Source organism: Trichechus manatus, unplaced genomic scaffold (genome assembly GCF_000243295.1).
Source record: "Trichechus manatus latirostris isolate Lorelei unplaced genomic scaffold, TriManLat1.0 scaffold00016, whole genome shotgun sequence".
Lineage (NCBI taxonomy): Eukaryota > Metazoa > Chordata > Mammalia > Sirenia > Trichechidae > Trichechus > Trichechus manatus.
The window spans coordinates 25,941,508-25,967,890 of NW_004443952.1; the positions used below are offsets into that span (position 1 = coordinate 25,941,508).

A 26,383-nucleotide genomic window follows, 5' to 3' on the forward strand; every position below is an offset into this window, starting at 1 on the left:
TAACATATTACGAAAAGTCATTGATATGGTTTCAGGTTCCACATTGTAACTAACCACTTATAAACTGCCACTTGTCAAGTTTTGGTGTAGTATCAAAGAAGAAGATCCATAATTATCTGAAGAGTTTATACTAATGCTCCTTCCTTTTCCACCTACTGATTTGTGTGAGACCAGATTTGCTTCGTGTACTTAAACCAAACCAACATACAGCAACAGACTGTAGAAGCAGATTTTGAGAATCCAGGTGTCCCAGAGTAAGCCAGGCATTAAAAAGATATGCAAAAGTGTAAAATAATTGTCATTCCTCTCACTAATTTTTTTAAAAAATATAGTTACTTTTCATAAAAGTATTTATGTTAATGTGGTTAATTTGTAATGGGTTTTTTTAAAAAGTGAATTAATAAATATTTTTAAATTTTCTGAGTTTCCATTTTTAATATGGTAAGTATCGATAGGAGCCCTGGTTAAAAGCTATGGCTGCTAACCAAAAGGTCGGCAATTTGAATCCACCAGCCACTCCTTGGAAACCCTATGTGGCATTCTACTCTGTCCTATAGGGTTGCTATGAGTCCGACTATGAGTCAGAATCAACTCGATGGCAGCGTGTTTGTTTTGAGGTAAGTATCGATAGATACAACCTACTTCAACAAAAGTTCTTTGGGGTCTTCAGTAATGTTTAAGAATGTAAAGAAGATCTAAGTTCAGAAAGTTTGAGAACTACTGCACTAGACCATGAGCTACTCTAGATCCACACAGTATCTTAGTTATCTTTGTGTACCCGGAGCCTGGTACGTAAGAGTCACCATTCATTTGCAAACATTTACCAAGTGCCAAGTCTAAGCCTGGTGTGGTGCTAGGTGTCGGGCATTCAGAATTGAAAAATATGGTCCCTGCTCTCGAGAACGTACATATCATTGGAGGAGACAGACAGGAATAAGAACTGTTATAACATTGACTATGATGATGTGAATGATAGCAGCCTGCACCAGGAACAAGCACCTAGGTGGTGAAGGGGCGCTGAGAGGACAGGTGGCCAGAGACGACTTCCCAGAAGAGCTGACAACTTGATCTGAATCTAAAGGCCACAGGGAACCCGCCTGGGGGAGGGTATTTTAGGGAAAGGGAACAGAATGTGTAAAATGTGGAAGCTTTAAGAAAAGTTATGGCTGTTTCCAGCTTCAGCTCCTACCTCGGTATGAATCAGGGCTTCCAGCCGGTTTGTTCTGGTTCAAAACCCTGCTGAGAATTTGCATTTCTAACAAGTTCCCAGGCAATGCTAATACTGCTGGTTAGGGACCAATTCTGAGAACCACTAGCAGAGCAGTGGTTCTCAAAATTTATTGTACATAGGAATCACCTGGGGATTTTGTTAAAATACAGATTCTGACTCAGTATATCCGGAATGAAATGCAAATTCTTAGCAGGGGTTCAAACCTCAATGAACCTGTTTGAAGCTCTGGTATGAATGCAGCATGAGGTACAAGTCTGTATTGGGGGTGAGGTGGGTCGTGAAGGAGATGAGGCTAGAAAGGTAGGCCGGGGCCAAAACAAAAGGCTTTCTATACCATATTAAGAAATGTGGATTTTTACCCCCAAAGTCGGGGGGTTGTTTTGGAGCATTTTAGATCCTGTTCGCACCAGCTTTTAAAAAGATCTTGGCAGCCGTGTGGAGGGACAGTTAAATGAATGAATGAGTTGGTGAACCAAGACCTAGGCAGGAGGTGCCTGAGGCACCCCCACAGCAGATTTCGAGGAGGAATCTAATAGGAGGTAGAATCCACAGGATTAAGCGGATGTAGAAAGGGAGAGAGCGCTGATGACTCCGAGGGGTCTGGCGCAGGCCCCTGCGTGGATGGAGGTGTCTTTCATGGACTTTGGGGTACACAGGGATATCAGGTTGGAGTGACCACTGGTGAGGTTAAATTTCTTCCATGTCTAGTAGGCAGACAGCTAAGCAGGTCTGAATACATTTCTGCGCCCCCTCCCCCAGCCCCGGCCCAGGGTTCCCACAGTTGCCACCCCCACCAGCGAAGTCCAGACTTCCCCACTTGGCTGTTCCAGCCTCTGGGGAGCGAAGCAAACCACTGCCTCCCGGCTTCCTCCGCCTCTCCTCCGCCTCGTCTCCTCTCCCTTTACCCCTCCTTCGGAGCGGCTCACCACTTCCTCTCCCCAACCCCGTCCCCAGGGAAAACAAAAACAAACATCCGCGTGACCCGCGCCTCAGACTTCCCGGGCCCTAGGACCCACTCCGGGAGCGGCTTCCTCGGCCTCAGCCGGAGGGGGCATCCCCTCCGGGCTCCAGACACCCGGCAGCCCAGTAACTCTTCCTTCGCCACCCACCTCCTGCCTTTCCCGCCCCAGCCCGGCCCCGCCTCCCCACGGGGAAGCATCCCAAAAAAGGGCAGAAAAGAAATTTCAGCGTAAAATTGGCCCACAAGGGAAGAGAGGAGAGTCCGCGAGGAGAAGGGGCGGAGAAGGGGGAAAGAAGGGGAAGGCAGGGGGCGGGGACGAGCCGATGGAGCCCGAGGAGGGTGCGAGCGAGGGGGAGCGCGCGGGTCCCTCCCGGCCCAGGCCGCGTGGAAAATATGCGGGGCACGTAGGAGGCGGGGTGGCGCGCGGTGAAGCCGGTCCCGAGCCGCCGGGCGAGCGTATAGCAGCAGCCCTGGCTTCGGAGACAGGGGTGGGAGGGGACGCGAGGGGAAGAGAGGTCAGGCCGGGCCTCAGCGCGGGACCGAGTGCCCGGCTCCCCTCCTGCCTCAGTTTCCCCAAGTTCCTGGTAAGATTCTCCGCTACCAACACGTAGGTAACACCACCCTAGAGTCTGAGACTCGGGGTAAACTGAGGCACTCGAACTGCAGAGGAGCACCGCTTCCCAAGAGACATTTAATCCAGGGGGATTTGCAGGAAACTTCTAAATTAAGGGCAGCGGCTGCCGCAGCTGAGGGGGGGACACGCTGGCCCCTGCGCCCGGGCAGCTGCCGTGAGCTCACGCCCCGAAATAGCCCCAGGGGCCCCAGCCGCAGCTGCCACTGGGCCCGGCTGTCACTCAGAGACAGCTCGGAGCCCCCAGCCCGAGGGTCCCCTCCCCTCCGCAGCGCCAAGACTTCTCCAGCCGAGGGTCCCGCTACTTTCCCTTCCGACGGCTGGGGGCGGGGCCCCGAGGGAGGCGGTCCGGAGAGGGTAGGCGCAGGGGGCGGCTGCACCCCTCACCCGGGTACGGCTGTGCTTCTGCCCCTAAAAGGTTCGGGCCGCGGCAGGGGAGGGTCCTGGCCCCCGGCTCCGCCCGGTCCCTCCCCGCCTTTTAGGCCCTGGCGCGGCTGGGACATCCCAGTCCCGCTAGGCCCTCCTCGCCCGCCGCCTGTGCGCGTGGTCGTGCAGCCAGCCCAGCCAGCCCAGCCAGCCCAGCCAGCCCAGCCAGCCCAGCCAGCCCAGCCAGCCCGGTCCGCACCGCCCGCCGGCCCGCCCCCACTGCAGCCATGGACGCCATCAAGAAGAAGATGCAGATGCTAAAGCTGGACAAGGAGAATGCTATCGACCGCGCCGAGCAGGCTGAGGCCGACAAGAAGCAAGCTGAGGACCGCTGCAAGCAGGTGGGGGCCTGGGCCCAGGGCAGCCCCTCCCCCCAACCGAGGACGGGGTAGGCCCCTGTCCTGTGTTCTCCAGCCTCAGGACTGCTCTCCAAGGCTCTCCTGCCCAGTGTGGGGGCCTGGGCCTTCACAGAACCCCTGGGCCTTAGCCAGGCTACCCTTCATCTCCCCCACCAAAGCCTGGGGAGCCCCAACCCCCAGTTTCCACTTCTACCCTTGTAGGACAATGATGGGCCCTGCTCCTTGGACTTGAAGTTTTCTCTCTCCTCCTCCAGGTCCCCCCAACACCCTGACTGGACTGTCCCTCTTCTGCTACCCCTCTTCTATGCACCAGCCTCCAAATCTAACTCTTAGCACTTCCTCCCCCACACATCCCTGTCTCCTTCCTGGGCCTGGGTCCAGGCCCCTGCCCGGGCCTGGCTGACCAAAGCCCTTCTGTCCCAGCTGGAGGAGGAGCAGCAGGCCCTCCAGAAGAAGCTGAAGGGGACGGAGGACGAGGTGGAAAAGTATTCTGAGTCAGTGAAGGATGCCCAGGAGAAGCTGGAGCAGGCTGAGAAGAAAGCCACTGACGTGAGCGTGGGCCGGGGGGATGTGGAAGGAGTTCGTGCACTTGGGAGGGGCCCCATGCATGGGATTGGGGGACAAGAGGACCTAGATCTCCCCAGCATCAGGACAGAAATGGTTTCCTCTCAGGAACCCGTGCTAGGGCAAGCATGCACAAATAATCCAAACCAGTGGATAAATGAAAACCACTTACCACTTCCCCCAGAGAACCTCGCCTTGTAATTCAGTTCGGTTCCAGCTTTTAGAATGCACATTGATCAAGCAGTGAGTCATTGTGGTGAGTGGTGTAAGAATTTACCATCGACCTCAATTAATCCTCTAGTTGAAAATGGAGAGGAGACTGCAGCTACGTTTGTGAGATGTGTGGGGAGACGAGGGAGGGAAAGGAATCCAAAGATGGGACCTTGGCTTGAGTTATACTCTGAGGGGCCATTAGAAATTCCCTGGCCTTGACTCCTAGCTCCAGCAACCCTGCTGTACACTAGGGCCCCAGCTCAGGTTCTAATGGTTCCTCATTTACCCTCATTAAGCTGTCATCCTCAAGACCATGCCAGGCCATGGGACAGAGTGACAGGGCCACAGATGCCAAGGCAGCCACTTGGCAGTTCCTGCCCACTCTAAGATTTCTCTGCCCACCCCTCATCTCCAACCCAACCAGACTTCTTTACTTCTTCCATTCCCAACCCCCACCTTAAGGTAGGAGAATGGCCATATGGGCATAATACTTTAACCATTCTCTGCCTCCGTTTCCACATCTCTGCCTTCCACCCAGGTCGTTTTAAGATTATGATGAACCTGTGGTTGGGCTGTATGGAGGGATTAGCATAAAGCAGGGTCTGAACATCAGAGGTGACATCACTGTTTGTGTTGACCCTTCTCCATGTTCCCCAACCCCCCTGCCCCACCCAAGGGTTGAGTCTCTCTGACCTTTAGCCTTTACTTTTGGTTCTCCACCAGCCCTGGCACTTGGGAGGGGCCTGACCTGCAGCTGCTAGGGAAGATGACCCTGGGCATCTGACACTCTATAAATAACAAAGGCCCAGTGCAGCTGGAGGCAGGACTGGAAACCCAAGGAGCTTGATGGGGGCAGGAGGGGAGGAGGGACAGAGCTAGGGAAGCAGGGCAACAGTGTCAGGAGCAGATAGGAAACACTGCCCAAACTTATTGTGTGACCTTGAACAGAGCACTTAACTTACACAGTGCCTCAGTTTCTCCCTTCTCTCTAGCTTCCCATTTGTCCAGTGGGAACAGTAGTTCCTACCCTTTGGTTAGAGAGCAGTATCCATAACCAGAAAGAGCTTTGAGGAATAGGAAAGGGCAAATGCCAGTACTGTGATGAGGACTGCAAGACTTCCCAGGCTTTTCAGAGTCATTTCATTGCCCCACCACCACGAAGAGGGTTTTCCTTTTATAGAGTCTCATCTCTCTCTAGAGTAGACCCCAGTGTCCCCCAGCGTCATCCTTCCCAACCCCCAGTGCTGTCCCCAGAATCCTTCCACACTGAGTCATTCGGCCCTGTGCCCATCATGGGTTCTTGTCACTTTAGGTGGCGAAGCTCCAGGTGCTTTCAGCACCTGGAGGACCAGCTACAATCTCCATTCTATATATGGTGCTGGGTTCCTTCTGCCCTACAGTACCACCCAGGGCCTGCGTTCCATCCCCTCTATCCCTAGTGCTGCCACCTGGCAACGATGTTGCATCTCTTCCCCTCTACTCACTCATTCTTTTTTGGTTTCCATTCCCCTACACTGGTCCTTTCTCTCTTCCAGTCTTAAATTTCAGGTTTCCTGTGTCTTCGTCTTTGAGGGAGAGACAGGGATAATCTAATGTTTATGAGTGCTGACCCTGTAGGCAGTATGTTCAACTGCTTTCTGCATTTTGTTTTACTATTTGCTAGATAGTAATCATCATCAGAATTACTTGGGAGCTGTAAAAAAAAAAAAAAAAAAGATAAACTTGTCAAGCCTCCATCCTGGAGATTCCAGTTCAGTGGGTCTCACATGGAGCTAGAGAACCTGTTTGGTGTGATAAGCCTCCCAGACGGTCCTGTTGATTAATCAGGTATTAGAAGCACTGTATTATCTCAGAACAGCCCTCTGAAGGAAGAGGTATTATTGTCAACTCCAATTGTCAACTCCAATTTATAGAGGAGGAAACTGAGGCTTAGAGAGGCTAAATAAGTTGCCCAAGGTCACACAAGTGTTGAGTGGCTGAGCCATGGCTCAAAGACAACATTCTGACTCAGAGCCGATGCTCTTAACACCTTACCTCACCGATTCTCATTTTCCTGTGTTGGGCCCCTTCATGCTCTGCAATGTCTTTTTCCCAGGTATCATCAGTTTTCATGGATTTCCCAAACCTCCATGGTTTTGCCTCCCTATTGCAGGATGAGGGACTGAGTATTTGTCACTCACACTGCTCCTGCCCTGCCCCCAGCTGCCTCCCGGCCTTGGCAGGGAGCCCTGTGCTACAGTGATGGATGTTCCACACAGCCTGGGCTCGCCTCCAGGGCCGGTTTTTTGGAGTCCGCCTGGCAGCCTGTGACATCACGGAACTTGATTGTGTGATTGGCTATCCTTAGCAGCGGTGGGGTCTGGTTGGCCTAATCTTCCACCACCTTACCTGGACCAGGCTGTGCTGTGGAGGAATCTGGGCTGTATCTGATGGGGGGAGGGGGGATATAGGGACCTGTATGCAAGGAACCATCAGGAGACTATGCACAGTGCCAGAAGAGGCCTGTAGCAGGGGAGTGGAGCTTGACAAGGAATGAGTGTTTGACTACAGCCCAGAGTCTGGACAGAAGATGGGTAGGTTGGGAGAAGACTATTGGTTGAGAGTCTAGAAGCCAGGAAGGCTAGGTTCTTTCTGACAATAATCCTGCCATCCTCTGGAGCCTCTCTGAACCTCATCCAAGACAGACAAAGCCTTTCTGACCTCTGACCTTTGACCGGCAGGCCGAGGCAGATGTGGCCTCCCTGAACCGCCGAATTCAGCTGGTAGAGGAGGAGCTGGACCGGGCACAGGAGCGTCTGGCCACTGCCCTGCAAAAGCTGGAGGAGGCTGAGAAGGCAGCTGATGAGAGTGAGAGGTGGGCAGGGCAGGCCCTCAGCGGTGGGCCAGCGGGGAGGAAGCCTGTCTTTGCTGGTCCTGACCCCACCCGCACCCCTCTCCCTGCATCTCAGAGGAATGAAGGTCATTGAAAACCGGGCCATGAAGGATGAAGAAAAGATGGAGCTGCAGGAGATGCAGCTGAAGGAGGCCAAGCACATCGCTGAGGACTCAGACCGCAAATATGAGGAGGTGATGGCCCTGCCCCACTTTCGTCTCACCCCCAAGCCCCAGACATTCTCAGTGATTCACCATTGATCTAATCCTTCTCCCCCACCCCCTACAGGTGGCCAGGAAGCTGGTGATCCTGGAAGGAGAGCTAGAGCGCTCAGAAGAGAGGGCCGAGGTGGCTGAAAGGTAAGGGTACCCTGGGTGGCAAGTGAAACCTGGCTGAGCCAGAGGCTGTGGGACACTCTGCACAGTGGGGAGGCAGTTTCCCAAGCTCGGGGCCATAGGGACAGGTACTGTCCTCTGACCCCTGCCTGCTGCCCCCAGCCGAGCCAGGCAGTTGGAGGAGGAGCTTCGAACCATGGACCAGGCCCTCAAGTCCCTGATGGCCTCAGAGGAGGAGGTAGTGACCTCTCTGGGCAGTGGCGCCCTCTCTCAGCTCATCTGCCCCTCCATCTCAGGCTGCTCTCTCTGCCCTGTAGGTGTTGGGAAGGGCCTGGGGCTTCCAAACTCTGCCTGCTGTCACTCTCACAACTCTGCTCTTCTCTTCTCTCCTCCACCCCTCCCTCACTGTGCCATCTCCACTGCCTCGCCTCACTGTGCCCTCACACCCCACCCTGCCACACACCCCCTGCAGTAAATGTGGGGACCTAGAGGAAGAGCTGAAAATTGTTACCAACAACTTGAAATCCCTGGAGGCCCAAGCAGACAAGGTAGAGGGGGGTAGCAGGGCAGTGAGGATGGGGGTCCTGCCGGGGAGGTGATGGGCCCAGGCAGGAAAGGGCAGGGTGTTCATGGAGGCAAGATTATGAGTAGCCTGTGGGGCTCAGTGGAGAAATGAAGGACTCATGGAGGCAATATACTGATGGAGTATGTATGTCCCTAAAAGTATTCCACCAAAGAAGATAAATATGAAGAGGAGATCAAACTGCTGGAGGAGAAGCTGAAGGAGGTAAGAGTTTTCTTCCAATTCCCAGTCCCTCCTTAAACCTAAAAAAATATCAAACCTGTTGCCCTCGAGTCAATCCCAGCTCATAGTGACCCCATAAGACAGAGTAGAACTGCCCCATGGGCTTTCCAAGAAGCGGTTGGTGGATTCGAACTGCTGACCTTTTGGTTAGCAGCCGTAGCTCTTAACCACTTTGCCACCAGGGCTCTTTAAGCCACCCTAATTCCTGCCAGAGACTGCCTGTGGCAGGGGACTTGGGGATAGGGACAGAGAGAGGTTGACTTAGGTGATGGTCTCTGGGAGAGTCTAATTTTTTTTTGCCATTTCCCCCATCCTTCCTTTACTCCCAGGCTGAGACCCGAGCAGAGTTTGCTGAAAGATCTGTGGCAAAGTTGGAGAAAACCATCGATGACCTAGAAGGTAAAAGGATACTCCCCCTTGCCCCCTGAACCTTTTTCAGGAGGTTTGCATCCCTGGTGTCCCTTATCTTCCCATCGCATTGTGTTTGCCACCACTCAACTAAGATTGCACCACCTAGGACTCCACAAACTCCACAGACTCCTGTGGGCTATGCCTGCTCTTCAGGTAGTTGTAGCTGGCTGTAGCCCATCCACTCCAGTGCTTCTCAAATTTTAGCCTGCCTGAGAATCACATGGAGAGGTTTTAAAATGCAGATTCCCAAGCCCTACCCCAAAGCGATTACTGACTTTGGGCTGGAGAATGTGCATTTCTAACAAGCTCCCTGGCAATGTTGTTGTTGCTGGTCCACAGACTACACTTTGGGTAGCACTGATCTCGACAATTTCATCTCCAAGGGCAACAAAATAGAGCTTTATCACAAAGACTTCTATTTTGAATAGAGAGCTATTTGATTGAACATGTAGGTTTGCGTGACAACATTAATGGAAAATACTATTTTAAGCTAGATTTGGAGAAAACAAACATCAAGGTATTTGCTAGTTTGTGGCTATTTCTCACTATTGTCAACAACTTTGTGCCTAAAATATCTTTCCATTTTATACTATAGTAACTCTTCAACTTCCACGATTCCTACTTCTCTTGCTTCTAGCCTTCTCAGACAAGCCCCAATTCTATCTCCAACTTTAGGACTTTAGACCTTTCTGGTTCATAAACATCCTTCACCCTCCTCCTGAAGAAAGCATTCTTGCTTGTCCAGAGCACTGGGCCCCCAGGTCCCTGGGGGAGGCAGGAGCTCCTGGAGGAAGAACCAATTTGGGGTACAGAGAAGGACAAAAGAGAGGGGTGCAGAGAGGGGAGGAGGGAGCCCTGGCAGCTGTCCAGCCTATTCTCTGGCCTCTCTCACTCTGTCTTTGTCCACCTGTCTCTGATTTCATTTTCTCTTTCCATTACCCTGTCTCCTTCCTTTCCTCTTTCCCTCCTCCATTCCCTCTCCCCACACATCCACCTGGTCCCCTCCCTTCGGACCCCCCCAGATGAAGTGTATGCACAGAAGATGAAGTACAAGGCCATCAGTGAGGAGCTGGACAACGCCCTCAATGATATCACCTCTCTCTGAGCCCCACACCACTGTGGCCTCTCAGCCCCCCTCTCTCCTCTCCTTTCCATTCTCTCTATTGGGAAGGGGGCAGGCAGGAGGAGCAAAACTTGGCGAGACTGCACAGTCAGGCTGGAAGCAACCTAGGGAGAGCCCCCATCACACCAGCTCCCCACCCTGGCACTTGCTTCATCCTTCTGTCCATCTCCCCCCACTACCACCCGTGAATATCCACCTCTCTCTGCTGCTTAATAAACTCTTAACTTGGTCTCCATGCTGTTTTCCTGTCCTCCGGGGAGCACTTCCATCACCCCACAGAGCACTGGTTGACTCCCGAGACCCCTGGCTCTTAGAGACACCCCCCACCACTGAGCCCACCCACAAGCATGTGTCCCACACTGAAACCCCTTCCTCACAGGCCACTACTAGTCTGTCACACCCTGACGCTCACTGCTGCATGTGGCATGTGTGACCATCAAGCGCCATAACCCCCTACTGGTGCCTCTGAGAGACACACCCTACCACAGACCCTAGAGGCCTATCACTGGCCTTCAGAGCACCTAGCTGGGGTTCCAGGATCTAATAGAATGACTGGAAAGGAAGTGGGGAGGCGAGGTACAGGGGAGCGGCAAGAGGTTGTGAAAGGTCTGGGATGAAGTTTGGAAAAATATTGGATGCCAGCAACGTGGGGCTTTCACTGAAGCTGCAGGTCTGTTTTCTACCTCAAGTCTGTCTGTCTGCCTGTCTGTCTGGCCCTCCCTTTCCTGGCTTGGTCTTTGTCTTTCCTTCTGTTTCCAACTTCTTAAACCTTCAGAAGAAGGAGACCAAATTAGTGTATGACTAGGCCTTCCCACCCCATCTCCAAGACCCCTGGCCCCTCCCTGAAGCATCTGTATCTGTTCTGTTCCCTTTGTCCTGGTGAGTCCCTGACACGGGGCCCTCAGAATCAGATCCCTGAATCCTGTGTCTTCCTATGTCTCCATGTCTATTTGTCATGTCCCATCCATGCTTCCCCATGTCTCCCTCTTATGTTTGTCCCCCATGTCCCCTCCTTCTGTCACCCCTCCCCTCCTCATGTGCTGCTTCCCCTCACAGAGACCTTGGCCAGTGCCAAGGAGGAGAATGTGGAGATTCACCAGACCCTGGACCAGACCCTGCTGGAACTCAACAACCTGTGAGGGCTGGCCCTGCCCCAGCCAGGCTGGAGTTGCCACCCGCAACCCAATAAAACTGATGTTACCAGCATCACAGGGCCCTGTAAGCCTTTCTTTGGTGTTGGTAATGGCGGCAGGTGGTCTTCCAAAGTGGTTGCGAGGATGCCTGAGGGGACCCTAAATGAACAGGACCTGGGCACATGCTCTGGGGCCGTACATCCTTCTTGATGGGGGCCATGGGGTAGGGGTGCTAGGTTCACGGAGGAGGTATAGAAGGCTGTGAGAAACAGAGAAGCCCAGCAGGGCTGGGGGAATATCCTGGCCTTTACCCCCTGCAGGGCAAAGGCGCTGCCTTCTGTGGCACCACGTTATCCCAGCAGGCAGCTGTGCCAGGCAATTCGTTCTGAAAGCAAAACTGCAAGCAGCTACACAGACTGCACTTGGGCAAGGTGAAAAGCCCAAAGGCCTCGATGTGATTTTTAAGCCTAAAGGCTGCAGCCTCCCTACTCCTGAACACACACATACAAGGTCTTATCAACAGTATTAGTCATTTCTGTCTCCTTCCTGACACCATCTGTGGTAGGCAGAAAAATGTGCCCCCCCAAAGATGTCCACGTCCCAATCCCTAGAACCTGTGGATATGTTACCTTGCATGGCAATAGGGACTTCGCAAATGTGATTTAAGATTTTTGAGATGAGGAGAATATTCTAGATTATCCGGGTACGCCCAATGTAATCACAAGGGTCCTTAAAAGAGGGAGGCAAGAAGGTGAAAGACAATAGTAGAAGATGTGACAGTGGAAGCAAGAGATTGAAGTGATGCAAGGAAGGGGCTGTGAGCCAAGGAATGAAAGTGACCTTTAGAAGCTGAAAAAGGCAAGGAAACGATTCTTGCCTCAGACATCCAGAAGGAACCAGCTCTGCCAACACCTTGACTTTAGCCCTCATTTCAGACTTCTGGCCTCCAGAACGATAAGAGAATAAATGTGTGTTGTTTTACTCTGTGGTAATTTGTTACAGCAGCCAGAGGAAATTAATTCACCATCCTGATTTGAGGAACAAAGGTGCCTTCCACACATTTTATTAGAAGCTTATTTTCAAAAATCTTTGGAGGTTAAAAAGGAAGTGGTGTAACAGAGACAGGCAAGGACACAGTTTTCCAGCTTCCCCTTAGATTCTTCTAGCCAGCTTCTTTCTGTACATTCTCCAAGTTCCAGGCCTCTAGGCTTCTGTCTCGGTGACCTCTGCTGGGTGGTAGCTAACACTTCCTTTGGCCATGTTTACGTGTCTATACAACCAAAAAAAAGAACCAAACCCGTGGTTGAGTCAATTCCAACTCATGGTGACCCCGTGTGTTACAGAGTAGAACTGCTCAGTAGGGTTTTCTTGGCTGTAATCTTTACAGAAGCAGATTGCCAGGCCTTTCTTCCATGGTGCTGCCGGGTGGGTTTGAACAGCCAACCTTTTAGGTTAGAATAGTGAAAACCATCTGTACCACCAGGGGCCCTAATCAGAAAACTGGCACAGGGTGATCTCATTTGCATGCAATTTACATGATTCTGTGTTCCACAATCTGCTCGGTGGGTGATCGGCCACCTGGTAGGGTGATAGAGGATGAGGGGGAAGTGTTATACTTTAGGGAGAGGGTCAGTATAATACCTTTGCTGCCTTCTCATTTGCATAAGGAAGGCGATGCTGGTAACAGCAAAGAGAAGGCCAAAAATCAAGGCCAGGATGTCACCTGGGAGGGAGAGGAAAGGGCTGCCTCAGGGGGTGAAGAGAGTCCATGGGGCTCACCCAAAGCCTGCTTCAGTGTGTCCTCCCCCCCCCCCACTGCCTAGAGTTCTCCAGCAGCCCCCAATGCCTCAGTCTCCAGAAGAGGCCAGCAAAGGGATGGGCTAGGATACACAGGAAGAGGGCAAGACGGACACCACTTTTCTTCCCTAAAACCAAGTAAAGGAGGTTGTTTGGGGAGGTGGATACTAGATTTTTGGAGCTTCATTCTGACCTTCTCTTGCCCTGAGGCCACTGGGGAAACCCCATAGTTTGACCACTTCATATTGGGGTTGGAGGTCTGCAGAAAAGTAGAGGGATCCTAGAGGGAGCAGACATGCCCCTGACTAGCCCCTGTGGTGTCCCCCAGCATCAGGAGCAAGAGGAGGGGCCCCAGACTCACCAGCACCAAAGCAGGAGTTCAGGTGGACTGAAGAGAAAAAGGAGACATTAGAGCTGGGGGCTGTGACCTCAGAGAACAGACAAATGAAGACACATGAGATGATGAGGGGCCCATGGCTGGGGGGAGATGGCAATATGGGACCCCAGACAAAGCTGCACCTGGCTCAGAGGTCCTAGGGCTGCTGTCTGCTCCTGCAGGAAAGGAGGCCTCGATCATTCGCCCGTTCAAAGGCTGTGTGGTTCGGAAGTTCAGCTGCAGCCGAGAGTCATCAGGCCCCCACAGGGAGTCAGAGAGAGTGTGGAGCTACGGAGGTCAGTAGACAGTGGGGGTGGGCTTATGGCATAAGGGGAAACTAACAGCCTACTCACAGCCAGCACCTCAGGGCTCCACCGTTCATCTGCCCCCCAATTCCCCACATGGCCCCTTCATCTCTTCATGCCTCTTCTTTCTCATCTCATCCTATATCCCCTTTCCCCCACATTCCCTGTGTCACCTCTCCCCCCACTCCAGTCCCACCTGCTTGGCACTCAGCTTCACTGTCTGGTTGAACACAGTCCAGATGACACCCTGGGCACAGGAGGGTGTGGTCAGAGACCCCTCATATCGGAAGTAGCGGCTGAGGTCAGAGGGCAGCAGTGCGGATACATCCAGTCCTGGGACCTGAGTCTCTGAGCCTGTGGAGAGGACCTGTGCTGGGTCCCACCTAGATCATGCCCCCTTGAAGCTTTGGGATAAAGGGTACAGTTTCACCTCTCAGAAGCAAAGTTAACTCACCTCCCTGGGATCCCTTCTTCACTAAAAGGGGTCCCTTCCACTAACTCAGCACAAGATATAACTCAGAAGAAAATAAAAGGCTTTGGGGAAACGAAGAGGCATCACAAAGTGTGAGAAGAGCTCCTTAGGTCTGGGTCTTTACTCTTACTTTGCGTATTACCATAACATGCTGAGAGAGATTCAAGCCACAGTGAATTGAAAGGGAAAACTGAGCTGAATAACTTGTAATAAATATAAATATTTGTAACTATAAACAAATAGACCCAACAACTCAAAAAGCATGCCCCTCCAGTTTAGCTAAACCTAAATGTCCAGTAAAATAAGTGAGGTTTAAAATGACCCAGAGTAACTGAGAAGGGGAAGACTTCCAACAATAGTTATTTTAAAATTTAAAATATTTAATGTTTACGAAGGAGAAATTGACAGTTCTCAGAAAAATGTTAGCTCTACAGACTCAACCCCTGAAGTTCCAAACACTATTGTTTTTATGTCTGGTTTGGTTTTTGTTTGGTTTTTGGTTTTTAACCATAAAACCTGTGGGCAGCAGTTTGCCTGTCTGCCTCTGTTCAGCTTCATTAGTTATTATCAAGATTATGGTCAGCCACTTCACACCTCAACCCCCTCCGGAAGGCTAGGGAGTCCATATCTACCCTCAAACTGAGGCAGGCTCCCCAAGGGCAATTCTGTATAAACTAGGGTACTGAGGCTAGTGGCCAGACCAACAAACTGACCTTCTTCAGCGATTTCTTCCAAATGTGACAACAACTGCTCATAGGCGCTGTTTTCTTCTGGGCCCTCCTGTGAGATGACAGTGCAAGACAGACTAATAGCCCTGGTGGTACAGTGGTTAAAGCGCCTGACTGCTAATCAAAAGGTGGGCAGTTTGAAACCACCAGCCGCTCCTTGGGAGAAAGATGTGACAACCTGCTTCTGTAAAGATTTATAGCCTAGGAAATCCTATCAGGTCACTATGAGTAAGAATCGATTCAATGGCAGTGGGTTTGGTTTGGTTTTTAGGGCCATGGCTGGATGCCTAAAGGTGAGATGGGGTTCCCACGGTCTTCCCCCATTCCTTAGCTCTGAGAATGCTGGGGAAACCAAAAATCTTAGTATTATTACTCAAAGTGTATTTACTCTTACTTTGCAAACTAATTTATCAAGCTTGGTGGACTGGTTTTCAATGGCAAATTGGAGAACAGGAAGAAAGTGGGGCAACTTGACTAGGATACAAACCCTCAATGACCTGGAACCTAATAACATTTCCGGTCTCACTCAGAGCTACCACCGTACATACATACTCCACAATCCCACCACAGGACTCCATAATACACCTTTGTATTCATGTAACCTCTGCATTCACCTCAATACTCATGCGTTTGACTTTTGGAACAAGGTCACCTGACATTGCTATTTCTGAGGCATTTCTCTGAAATTCGCGCTGGGAGGCTGGTTAAGGAGTCAGTGAGTAAGCTGTCAGGTCTCTCTCCATCCCTATACTCTCCTGGCCTTCACTAGCCATTGTGTATGAAGGCTCAATCATTATGGGTCCAAAGAGGTCACTAAATATTTATCTAGACTTTATTGTACTTCATAAAGGGGAAATTATCGACTATACGAGCATTAGAGAAATCTAACTGATGTCAACTCTAATGCATCTGCCATTCCCTGAATTCTGAGTTTCTGCACATACTTTCCCCTCTGTGTGGAAGACGCCTTTTCTTTCCCACTAGTGAAGGCTTCAAGTTCCACCTCCTCTGTGAAGCCTTCCCTGACTATCTTTTTTGCTTTATCTGTGTCCTTTGAATATGTCTATTATGTTAAAAGGAGCCTTGATGGCACAGTGGTTAGGCTGTCAGCTGCTAACCAAAAGGTGGGTGGTTTGAACCCATCAGCTACTCCGTCCATAAAGATCACCCATTGTGGTTGAGTTGATTCCGACTCATAGCCACACTGTAGGGCAGAGCAAAACTGCCCCATAAGGTTTCCGGGGTGCGGCTGGTAGATTCAAACCGCCGACCGTTTGGTTAGCAGCAGAGGTCTTAACTGCGCCACCAGGGCAGGCTTGGAAACTCTATAGGGCAGATCTACTCTGTCCTACAGGGTCACTATGAGTCTGAATAGACTCTATGGCAATGGGTTTGGTTTCCGGTTTATCAGGTTTAAAAAAAAAAAGAAGTTGCCATGGAGCCATGGAGTTGATTCTGACTGGGGGCGACCTCATGTGAGTCAGAGTAGAACTGTTTTGCATAGGGTTTTTAATGGCTAATTTTTAGAAGTAGCTTGCCAGGCCTTTCTTCCAAGGCCTCTCTGGGTGGACTCCAGCCTCCAACTTTTCAGTTAGTGGTTACTGCTCTAACCGTTTGCACCACGCAGGGGCTCTGTCTACCATGTTAGCCTCCCACTTTGGTTGTGGACTCCTTTTTGTGGCCCAGTAACTGACTCACAGGGAGCCCTGGTGACGCAGCGATTAAGCACTAGGCTACTAACAGGTCGGAGGTTGGAACTCGCCTGCCGCTCCACGGAAGAAAGATGTGGCAGTCTGTGTCTGTAAAGATTACCGCCTTGGAAACACTATAGGGCAGTTCTACCCTGTCCTATAGGGTCGCTAAGAGTCAGAATCAACTCTACGGCGGCAGCAGCAGCGGGTTTTACCTGACTCACAGTGGGGGATGAATGACTGAACTAATGACTGAGATGACAGCTGAGGGTCCGGGTGAGTGTGCTGGGACGAAGTCTCTAGGGGCACGCGTGGGAAAGCAGGGAGTGAAGATATCCAGGGCTGGTACCTGCAGAAAAGCGGCCAACACCGCCAGGCCTCCTGGACGCCCCAAGGCCTCATCAATTTCGGCAAAAGCGGTGCTGAGGTGAACCACATGGATCTGGAGAGGACACGCAGGTAGGGGTGGGCCAGATCTCGGACCCAGCCCCGCCTCTTCGCCACTCCTCAGACAGCCCCACGCTCACCTCAGCAGGGAAACGGTGGCCGTTGACCGTGTGCTCCGAGCCCGGGCGACCCGCTGCCCCCCAGTGCAGATGCAACTGCAGGGCCCGGTACTCCCGCCCGGGACCCAGGGCCATCTCCAGCCCCGGAGGCAGTGTCAGCTGCACTACGGTGGGGAAGGGCGGTGAGCTGGACCCTGCCCCGCCCCACCCCCGAGGGCCAGCCCCCAAGCTTCGCCCACCAGTCTTCTTCCCTAGGCCCCACTCCTCACCCTCAGACAGCCTCCGCCCCTTCCCTGAGGCCCGGCCTGAGACCCCCCCAACCCCCCTCACCGGTGTGGCCATTGTTTTGCAGACGCAATTCTGGGAGTGGCGGGAGCGCAAAGCCCAGGAGTTCCAGGGGTCGCAGGGCAGGGCCAAACGCGGCGAGCTCCGGGCGGATATCTACCGGGGATTGGAAGCGACCTGCGCAGGCTGGGGACACCTGGGGCCATGGCAGGCCGCCTAGGGTGGGAGAGTATGGTCAGGAAGTGTGGGGACAAGTTCAGGTACTTTTAGGGAACCAGGGAATAAAAAGTGAGGGGTGGGGCAGCAAGCGTTGGAGCGGCAGATAGAAATCTGGTGTGTGGGTGGGACTGGCAGAGGAGGGAGCGGTGGTTGGGGCGCCCAGCGTTCAGGGATGGTTGTGGGACACAGCAGCAGACCTGGGTACCCAGATTGAGTCTGTGTAGGCGGTGGCTGTCTCACCTCCATAGCGCCAATGACTGTGGTCATTCCCTGCATAAATAAGAAGGATTAAGAGGGTGGTCTTCGAGCCCAATCCCTCCCCAGTGGCCAGAATGAGGTGGGCCCCCCCTCACCAACGGAGGTTCACAAACTCAGATGCCTGACGGGGGCCTAGCAGGTAACTGAAATGCCTGAAGCGGGCCAAGTGTAAAGCACAATAGACTGCTGCCAAGCATAATAACCACAGCTGGATGGGCCAAACAAAAACCTTACTGGCCCTGGGGTACCAGTTTGGCGCCGTCTTAGGGTCTGTAAACTGGGTAAGAACCTCAGTCCGAGGCCCAAATCAGACCATTGTTCCTTTCTCCCTTACTCATCCACCCTTCCCATTCATCTCTCTCCCCTTTCTGGTCTCTAACTCCTTTCCCAAAGTCCCTACTTGGGAGTCTGGAGACCAGGTTCCTTATGGCTGTTGCCTTCTGGGTCTCGGTTTCCTCATCTGTAGACTGCAGATGAGATGATCTCTGAAAGTCCCTGCTGCTCTTCCTCTGTCCCCACTCTCAATCTTTCCTCTTCTCTTCCCCTCATACTTCTCTCCTCCCCCCCCCCCTTTTTTTTAATCTCTTTGCACTTTCCTCAAAGGAACCCTCATGGTGCAGTGATTAAAGCAATCGACTGCTAACAGAAAGGTCAGCAGTTCAAAACCACCAGCGGCTTGGCAGGAGATAGATGTGGCAGTCTGCTTCCGTAGAGATTTACAGCCTCGGAAACCCTATAGGGTCACTATGAGTCGGAATCAACTAGATGGCAGTGGGTGGTGGTGCACATTCCTCATCTCTTACTCTTCTCCAACCTCCCCCCTCTTTCTCATCTCTTCTAGCTCCCCCATCTCCATCTGTGCCCTTTTTGTCTCCCCCTCACCCCCTTCTAGCTCTGAAAGGAGAAGGGGTCTACTGGTAAAGAAGCCCCTGGGACTGGGAAAGGCTACTGTTTTGGATTACAAACTCCTCTCCTCCCCTGAGAGTCCCTGAGTGGTGCAAACAGATAACCTAAAAGTTGGAGATTTGAGTCCACCCAGAGGCACCTTGGAAGAAAGGCCTGGTGATCTACTTCACAAAATTACTCACTGAAAACCCTATGGAGTACAGTTCTACTCTGACGCACATGGTGTCACTGTGAGTCAGAGTCGACTCAGCCGCAACTGGTTTTTGGTTCGCCTCCCCTGAATAATCCCTGCCTGAGCTGGGGTATGGTGGGGGGAGTCATGCACCTCCTGAAACCTAGATTTGGAGGGCTGATGGCCACTTACCTTTTCTTTCCCTGTGCGCATTATTTTTTTGACCTTGCGTATTCCTGGGAGCCTCAGTAGGTAGATCCTTTAACCTTAGAGAGTCCTCTTCCTCTGAGTCAGTCTCAACTTCAGGTGGCTCTTCCTCTCCAAGTAGCTCCCCCTCTCCAGGTGGGTCCTCTTCACTGGGCAGATCCTTCTCACCATCTGGATCCTCCTCACCTAGCGGATCATCTTCCCCAGATGAATCTCCTCCCATGCGGGGGGCCCCATGCATCCAGGGCAGACTCTGGGGATGGGAAGGCACCAGGAGCACCAGTAACAGCAGCAGTTGCATGGCAGGGCCCTGGGCAGGGGCTGCGGTCAACAGAGGGAGCCAGGGGCTGGGGCACCAGGGAGCCATGTGGCTGGCTGTGGGGTGTCCCAGGATACAGTGTGCACAGGGCTGTACGTGCATAGGAAACTGGAGCCGGGTTGGGGAGGAGCGAGAGCCTGGAGGGGAGTAGGCTGACTCACAGAGTGCCCTTTGGTAGAGATGGAGCCAAAGTCCCGCGGGTCTGTCTCGCCCGGTGCCCCCTCCCTGATACCAAGCCGGGGTAGGGGTGGGGTGGGGGCAGGTGTGTGCTCAGGCAGAAGGTTATCGGTGTCACAGGCTCAGCCTGGAACCCAAGGCACCACCTGGCACTATATAGGCTTTCTCTGGCACCACCAGTTGTTTGCTAGCCAGCCTCACCTAACCCTGGCCGGCTTCCCAGCCCCAGGCAGGGAAGGGGAAAGAGAGGGAGCTGGGGCCTCCATGTTCTCTGGCTGAGAGGGGAAGCAGCCCATGCATACATCCCTGGCCCAGCCAGGGAGCAGGTGAGGGGGTAGGGTGAACTGCTGGGGAAGCCTGAGGGTGAGTAGGCAGATGGATGAATACGTGGGCGGGAAGTCCATCTGAGTATGAAAGGAAGACTGAGTATCTGTAGGAGGGAGTCTGTTGGGTTAAAACTAAATTTATTTCTCACCATATTATTCCACTGCTCAAAAACCTACATTGGCTGCCCACTGCCTACCAGAGTTAAGTCCTGTCATCTTCCTCTAGTCGACTTCCAAGTCCTTTCATAATCTTACCCAAGATACCCCTCCGTCTTATCTCCTACCACTGTCTCTCATACTTCAAGCCCAATTAAACTATTCATTTTTTCTCCAAACCTTTTACCACCTTTGTTCATCTAGTTCTTGCTGCTTGGAATGCCATTCACTAAGGAATTCAACAAAAATTTATTTAGTACTAATTGTATGTCAGACACTGGGCTATGGACTAGAGAAATGGAATTGAATAAGACACATTCCCTGCCCCTGAGGAGCTCACAGTCTAGTGAGAGCAAACATCATCACAATATTTAGGAGAGAGAGATTAATTCTGCCTCAAAAGGTAAAACAGAGGTAGGCAAAATTTGACGAGGGCCTTGAAGAAGAAGTAGCAGTTTAATTGATAAAAACAGTGGAGGGAAGGGTATTCAAGATACAGCATGAAGAAAGACATGGAAGGGTTTCTGTACAGTTCAGGTGTAGGTTGCATAAGAGAGATGAATGGTGAAGACAGATGAAAAGGCAGGACCTGCATGAGCAGGGCCTTGAATGCCATGATAAAGAGTTTGATCTTTATTCTGTGAGCAAAAGGAAAGTATCAAATATTTTGAGCAGGAGAGTGACAGAATCCAATTCTCATATAAGGTCATGCTGAGGGCTGGTGTGAAGCATGAACTGGGTGCAAGAAGACAAGTTGGAAGAATGAGGGAACCCTAAGAATGAGCTTGGGGCTCCCAGTCTGCTTATTCATTTAACAAACATTTATTGAGCCTCTTCCAATTTGCCAGGCACTGCTCTAGGCCCTGGGGATGGAGCATTAAACAGCCTCTATTCTTCTGTAGTTTACATTCTAGTAAGGCCCCTGTGGCTTCCACAAACCAGAAGAGCACAAGGCCATCTCAGGAGGTCCATGTCGAGGGCTAATATTCAGTAGGTATGCACCAGTATCATTGTATAGGTTAAATATGTTGAAATGTTTCTAATCCTGTTTGTAAACAGCAGAGGCCCCCAGCCTTTAGGGGGCCCCTGTTACCCCAGTTCCTCCTTGGGGAACCTCCAGACCTCCTTACAATCTCTCATCTAAATGGGTAATACCCGGCACTGGAGGGGCCCCAGAACCCCACCTGAGTGTCTCAGCCAGTTTCCACTCTCAAGGGTCAGTGCTTGTGTACCTGGTACTGTGTTAAACATTTTGAATATCTCCCCTGTTTAAATCCCTTCTATTCTTCAAGACTCATCTCAAGGGCCACCTCCCTGGGAAGCCTTTCTTAACCCACTACCACCATCCAGAAAAAGATCTCTGGCACCTCTGAGCCACCACAGTTCTTTGCCTGCTCTTGCTAATGACCCGTTCACCATCTAATGCATATTAGGTGATTTATGGCCACATTTTATCTGTTCTAGTAGCCTTGATCTCCATAAGGGCGGGGTCCAATATTTGATTGATTTAGTCTTTCATTCAACAGCCATTATTATTGAACATTTTCTCTGTGCAGAGCACCTTGCCGGGTGATGGAGGAATTCCTAATTGACTAAGATACCCTCAAGGATCTTATTGTCAATAACGTGTGTGTCAAACCACAACTATTTCAGAAGTGTTATGGATTGAATTGTGACCCCCTAAAATGTGTGTTAACTTGGCTAGGCCATGATTACCAGTATTGTGTGGTTGTCCACCATTTTGTGATCTGATGTGATTATCCTGTTATAAATCCCAACCTCTATAATGTTAATGAGGCAGGATTAGAGGCAGTTATGTTAATGAGACAGGACTCAATCTATAGGATTAGGTTGTATCTTGAGTCAATCTCTTCTGAGATATAAAAGACAGACTCGAGCAGAGAGGAGAGGAACCTCATACCACCAAGAAAGTAGTGCCAGGAGCGGAGCACGTCCTTTGGACTGGGGGCCCCTGCACTGAGAAGCTCCTAGGCCAGGGGAAGATTGATGACAAGGATCTTCCCCCAGAACCGACAGAGAAAGTCTTCCCTGGGAACTGATGCCCTGAATTGGGACTTCGAGCTTCCTAGACTGTGAGAGAATACATTTCTGTTTGTTAAAACCATCCACTTGTGGTATTTCTCTTATAGCAGCACTAGGTAACTAAGACAGGGGTATGACATCGCTTTTTTATAGCACCTGAAATTATCTGCCTTGTCAAAGTAACTGTCATACTGTATACCAAAGCTTGTACAGACGAACAACAACCGTCCTCCAAGCAGTCGTCTTAGGAGGCAGGCAGCCTAACTGAATCTAGGTTACCATTTGTGGAGCCAAATTAGCCATCCGTGGCACCTGACCCATTGTGGACTCTGTATGGTCAGCTCATTTTCTTGGTCAGCTGTGTTGCCAGCACCTTGCTCGGACCTTGACACTCAGACGGTACATGGTAATCTGAACTGGATGGGCCTGTCCTGGATGGGCCTGTACAAAACAGAATGTAGTAGCAACTAATTTAGTTGAGGCGGAAGAATTCATGGAGCACAAAGGACAGAAGCACCACATTAACTAGAGACTGAAGTCTGTATGTCTGGACACCTTTTTCCAACTCTAATCTCAGTTCTATTTCTTTTTGCCTTTTTCCAAATGTTCTGAATGTTTCCATCTCTCTTTTGTTTCTTTTTCTTTTTAGATCTGTCAAGATCTCCCTGTACACTTCTCTGGAGCACTCTATATATCCACATCTGTTGGCTCTCTGCTACCATCTCCACACCACCTCTGCTGCTTTTTCTCTCAGGTATTTCAGAGTACATATCTGCCTCTAGGTGCAGATCTCTCTCCATTACAGCTCACAGTTTTTCCAAATGTTCTCTGTGGTCCTGTCTTTCTTTAGCTGTCTGTCTCTTTGTCTCTGTGTGTGACTGTGTCTCTGGTTCTGGGTGGAGAATGTGGACTCTGACCCTGAATCATGCCTTCACAGCTGGGAGTATGCCAAAGCCTAAAACAGGCTTGAGCCCCCAGAATTCTTGTTTCCCCAGGTTGGGACGGGGCATGCTCAGGACTGACTGGGCCACCCCCTGCATGGCCCAGGACCTCTCTGTGGTTGTTTAAGACCAAGTCTTTGGTCATTAGGTCTGTGTCTTCCGACACTGAGGGGCCATGTTACTAAAATATGTCACTGTTTACCCCAGGGCTGCAGAGGAGGGAGCTACTGATTAGTGGGATAGGGGAAAAATAATCTCCCTCCCCCTTCTGCCATGGATTGGGAGAAAAGACCAATGAAAGCCCTCCTGGGGCCTTAAGGCTGACCTGTACTCTGGCCCACCACACCATCAACCATTTTGAAGCTGAAGCAGACTCCCAGGATGAGAAGGGATGGGTCTTTGTTGTAGACCCTCATCCTTCTGCCCTTGTCCTCTTCATACTCTTCATAGGTCCTTTATCCATTCCCATGGCCTCTATAAGCTGATGATATCCCCAGACTGGACTCTCTCCAATCCCCCGTGTCAGACTTATAACCACCTGCCCAGTGGACATTCCCACTTGGATGTCCCCCAAGTATCTCAAGCCCAACAGCCCCAAGTGGAATTCATCTTCCTTAAAAATCTCCTCTTCCTCCTCCTTAGTGAACAGCACCACTCTCCACCCAGAAGCTTAAGCCAGAAACCTGGCACCATCTTTGCTTTCTTCTTTTCTTTCACTCATGACATTTAATCATCAAGCCCTATGGATTCTATCTTCTAAATTTTCATCCACATTTCAACCTAGTCCAAACTTCCATCACCTCTTACCTGGCCTCTTAATGGGGCTTGCTGAATCCATCTAGCCAGAACACTCTTTCTAAAATGGACATCTCATCATCTCACTTCCTGCTTAAGACCATTCAATGGTTTGCCATTGCCGTTAGGATAAAGATCAAAGTACTTAACATGGCCTTCAGAAGGCTCCTCTGGCCTTCTTGGTGGGCTTGTGACATACATTGGTCTAAACAGAGTGAAGTATTTGATGACTGAGGGAACCCACTCATTCTTTGTCCAGACATGGATAAGGAAGCACACAGCCACTATAACTGTGGGCCACCATCTTACAACGACAATGGAAGTCAGCTTTAAGATGAAGACAAAACAATAGAAAGAAGCGTGGAGTGGTGGGAAGAGGTCCTCGGTAATATGACTGAACTGCTGGGTTAAGTTAACCTAGGCCCACCTGCATCTGGACTTTTCAATTGCATGACAAATTTTATTGTTTAAGGCACTTTGAATTTACTATTACTTGTGACATAAATAGTCTTACTGATAAAAATCCACTCCATGATTTGGCCTCTGCCACCTCTCCTGTCTCCTTTCTCATCATTCTTTCCCTTGTAATTTAGGTTCTAGCCTTATTGAACTTCTAGGAGTTCCTTGAATGCATTGCATGTTTGTCTTGTTTTGCTTTGTTTGTTTTTTACCTCCAAGTCTCTGTACATGTTGTTTGTCTCCCTTTCTCAATTCTCCACTCCCGCTGGCTTTTTCCCTCAGTATCAGTTTGCTTTCTGTTATCAGTTCACATGTCACTTTATCCAAAAAGCCTTCCCTGACTCCTAGACTAGGCTCAGTCCCCTCACTCTGTGCTTGCATAGCAGTCTCTACATCCCTTGTAATGTTCGTTTCACTTTGTGGTGACTCCTTACTGTGTCTGTCATGTTGGATTATAAACTCCATGAGGGCAGGGGTCATATTTCTCTTGTCCACCATTTCATCCCCATGCCTAGCACAGTATCTGGCACATGACAAACATTTAGATTTTGTTGAATGATTCATGATTGTTGTTCAAAGCACCTCTAGGGCTTCTCCAGCATCTAGGGAGTTGAAAGCAGAGGTTGAGAGTGACTAAAGGATAGAAAGGTTGTTGACTGCCCTCTGACTTCCTCCCCCAGCCCCTCCTTCCTTTAGCTTTGGGGCATCTGTTCCAAGTGGAGTGTGGTGTGCCTGATTTGATCTGTGGGAGACTTGGTCCCAGAGAGACAGTTATCTCCAAGTGTCCTCAGTGTATCTTCTCAGCTTCGACCTCTTCGTCCTCCAGAGTTGGATGATTCTCCCACCGGAGCTCACAGTAGCCTCTATTCCCACCCCTCTTCCAGCTGCCCAAATCACATTCACACATCAGCAACATACCCAAACACACCCATCACCAACTGGGCCCCAGGTACTGTGCTCTGTTCCCATTACCTGGGCTCACAGTGACAGACAACCATGGGATTATGTCCTCTTCCACAGCTGAGTTCTTAGTGCAGCCTGTCCCACATTCAGTTGAGACAGTGTAATCAGTCCTCCACCTTTATGGTATCACCAGTTTTATTGGGACCTGAGCCCAAGGTACAGTCTGACCCTGACTCTCCCTTTCCTCCATCCACGCCTTTCAAGTTGCCCCTCCCTGACTAGCCCAGCATTTCTTCTTCCTCAGAATTCTTAGAATGCCAGAGCTGGAAGGGACCTCCCTCAGAACCTTGATAATTCCCTGGTTCTTGGCTTGGGGCCTAGATTCCTAGGGATCCACAATGGTAGGAATGGAGTCTAAAGTTTCTATCTAACATTTAGTTTTTGTTTTTAGTAACTTTTTTTCTTCTAATTACAAAGTAATGCCTGTTCAATGTATAAAACTTGGGGAAAATAAGAAAAGGATAAGGGAATTAAAAACAAACAAACAAAACCTATTTGTCCCATCCACCCCTTTAACCTCAGTGATCCAGTGCCTGGCACAGATTAGATGCTGAATATTTACAGAATGAATCATCTTTAATTCCACCATCCAGACATAAAAAGCCACAATTAACTTCTCAGTGTTTACCCTTCAAATCATATATATATATACATACATGTATATATATGTATATACATATAGATAACGGTTTTATACAAAAATGGGATCATAGTGTACAGCTTTGTAGCCTGCTTTTTTCTCTCAGAAATATACCACGTGCATTTTTCCTATTGATAGTTTTCTACATTTTTAATGCTTTCATATTATTCCATCAAATGCTGTACCATAATTTTCTTAACCAGTTCTCTACCACTGGACATTTAGCTGGTTTCCAGTTTTCTGTTGTTATAAATAACACTGTGTCAGACATCCTGGGACATTATTTTTATGCACATCTCTGTTTCGTGAGGATGCACTCCTAGAACTGGAATTGCTAAGTCAAAATAGTATGCATATTTTTAGATTTCTGATACTTACCGACAAAATTTACCCTCCAGGGCTACTGCCAATTCTTCAAAAAACCTAAGTAAGGAGAATCTGGTACATTTAATCTTTGGCTAGGCAACACTGACTAATCAACTCAAAGCTTTTGCCTTTGCTTACAATTACAGTAATAAGGAACCACCACGTTCGTTATCTACACCTGCTGACCAGAAGTTAATTGGCTGTCACGCATG

At 50.4% G+C, this 26,383-nt stretch overlaps 2 protein-coding genes across 5 annotated transcripts; one reads left to right on the forward strand and one right to left on the reverse strand.

The window, feature by feature from the left end:
- Window positions 1–3,193: 3,193 nt before the first annotated feature.
- On the forward strand, window positions 3,194–11,158 carry TPM2 (tropomyosin 2). 4 transcript variants are annotated; one of them, XM_004372291.2, is made up of 10 exons: window positions 3,194–3,366; window positions 3,406–3,590; window positions 4,032–4,157; window positions 7,106–7,239; window positions 7,334–7,451; window positions 7,546–7,616; window positions 8,065–8,140; window positions 8,317–8,379; window positions 8,727–8,796; window positions 10,988–11,158. In XM_004372291.2, exons 2-10 carry the CDS (start codon window positions 3,477–3,479, stop codon window positions 11,068–11,070), a joined length of 855 nt encoding a protein of 284 aa, XP_004372348.1. In that variant the 5' UTR covers window positions 3,194–3,366; window positions 3,406–3,476; the 3' UTR covers window positions 11,071–11,158. The 4 variants fall into 4 exon arrangements, with proteins under 4 accessions (XP_004372348.1, XP_004372347.1, XP_004372349.1 ...); XM_004372290.2 differs by lacking the exon at window positions 8,065–8,140 and adding an exon at window positions 7,755–7,830 and having other exon boundaries at window positions 10,988–11,139; XM_004372292.2 differs by lacking the exons at window positions 8,065–8,140; window positions 10,988–11,158 and adding exons at window positions 7,755–7,830; window positions 9,831–10,166.
- Window positions 11,159–12,133: 975 nt separating this feature from the next.
- CA9 (carbonic anhydrase 9) lies at window positions 12,134–19,353 on the reverse strand. The gene is made up of 11 exons (XM_004372380.2): window positions 18,972–19,353; window positions 17,684–17,713; window positions 17,270–17,440; window positions 16,961–17,103; window positions 16,783–16,875; window positions 14,728–14,794; window positions 13,739–13,896; window positions 13,381–13,525; window positions 13,223–13,249; window positions 12,706–12,787; window positions 12,134–12,334 (listed from the first exon to the last, which is right to left on the reverse strand). The coding sequence occupies exons 1-11, from the start codon at window positions 19,351–19,353 to the stop codon at window positions 12,268–12,270; spliced, it is 1,365 nt and encodes a 454-aa protein (XP_004372437.1). The 3' UTR covers window positions 12,134–12,267.
- Between the last annotated feature and the right edge of the window lie 7,030 nt (window positions 19,354–26,383).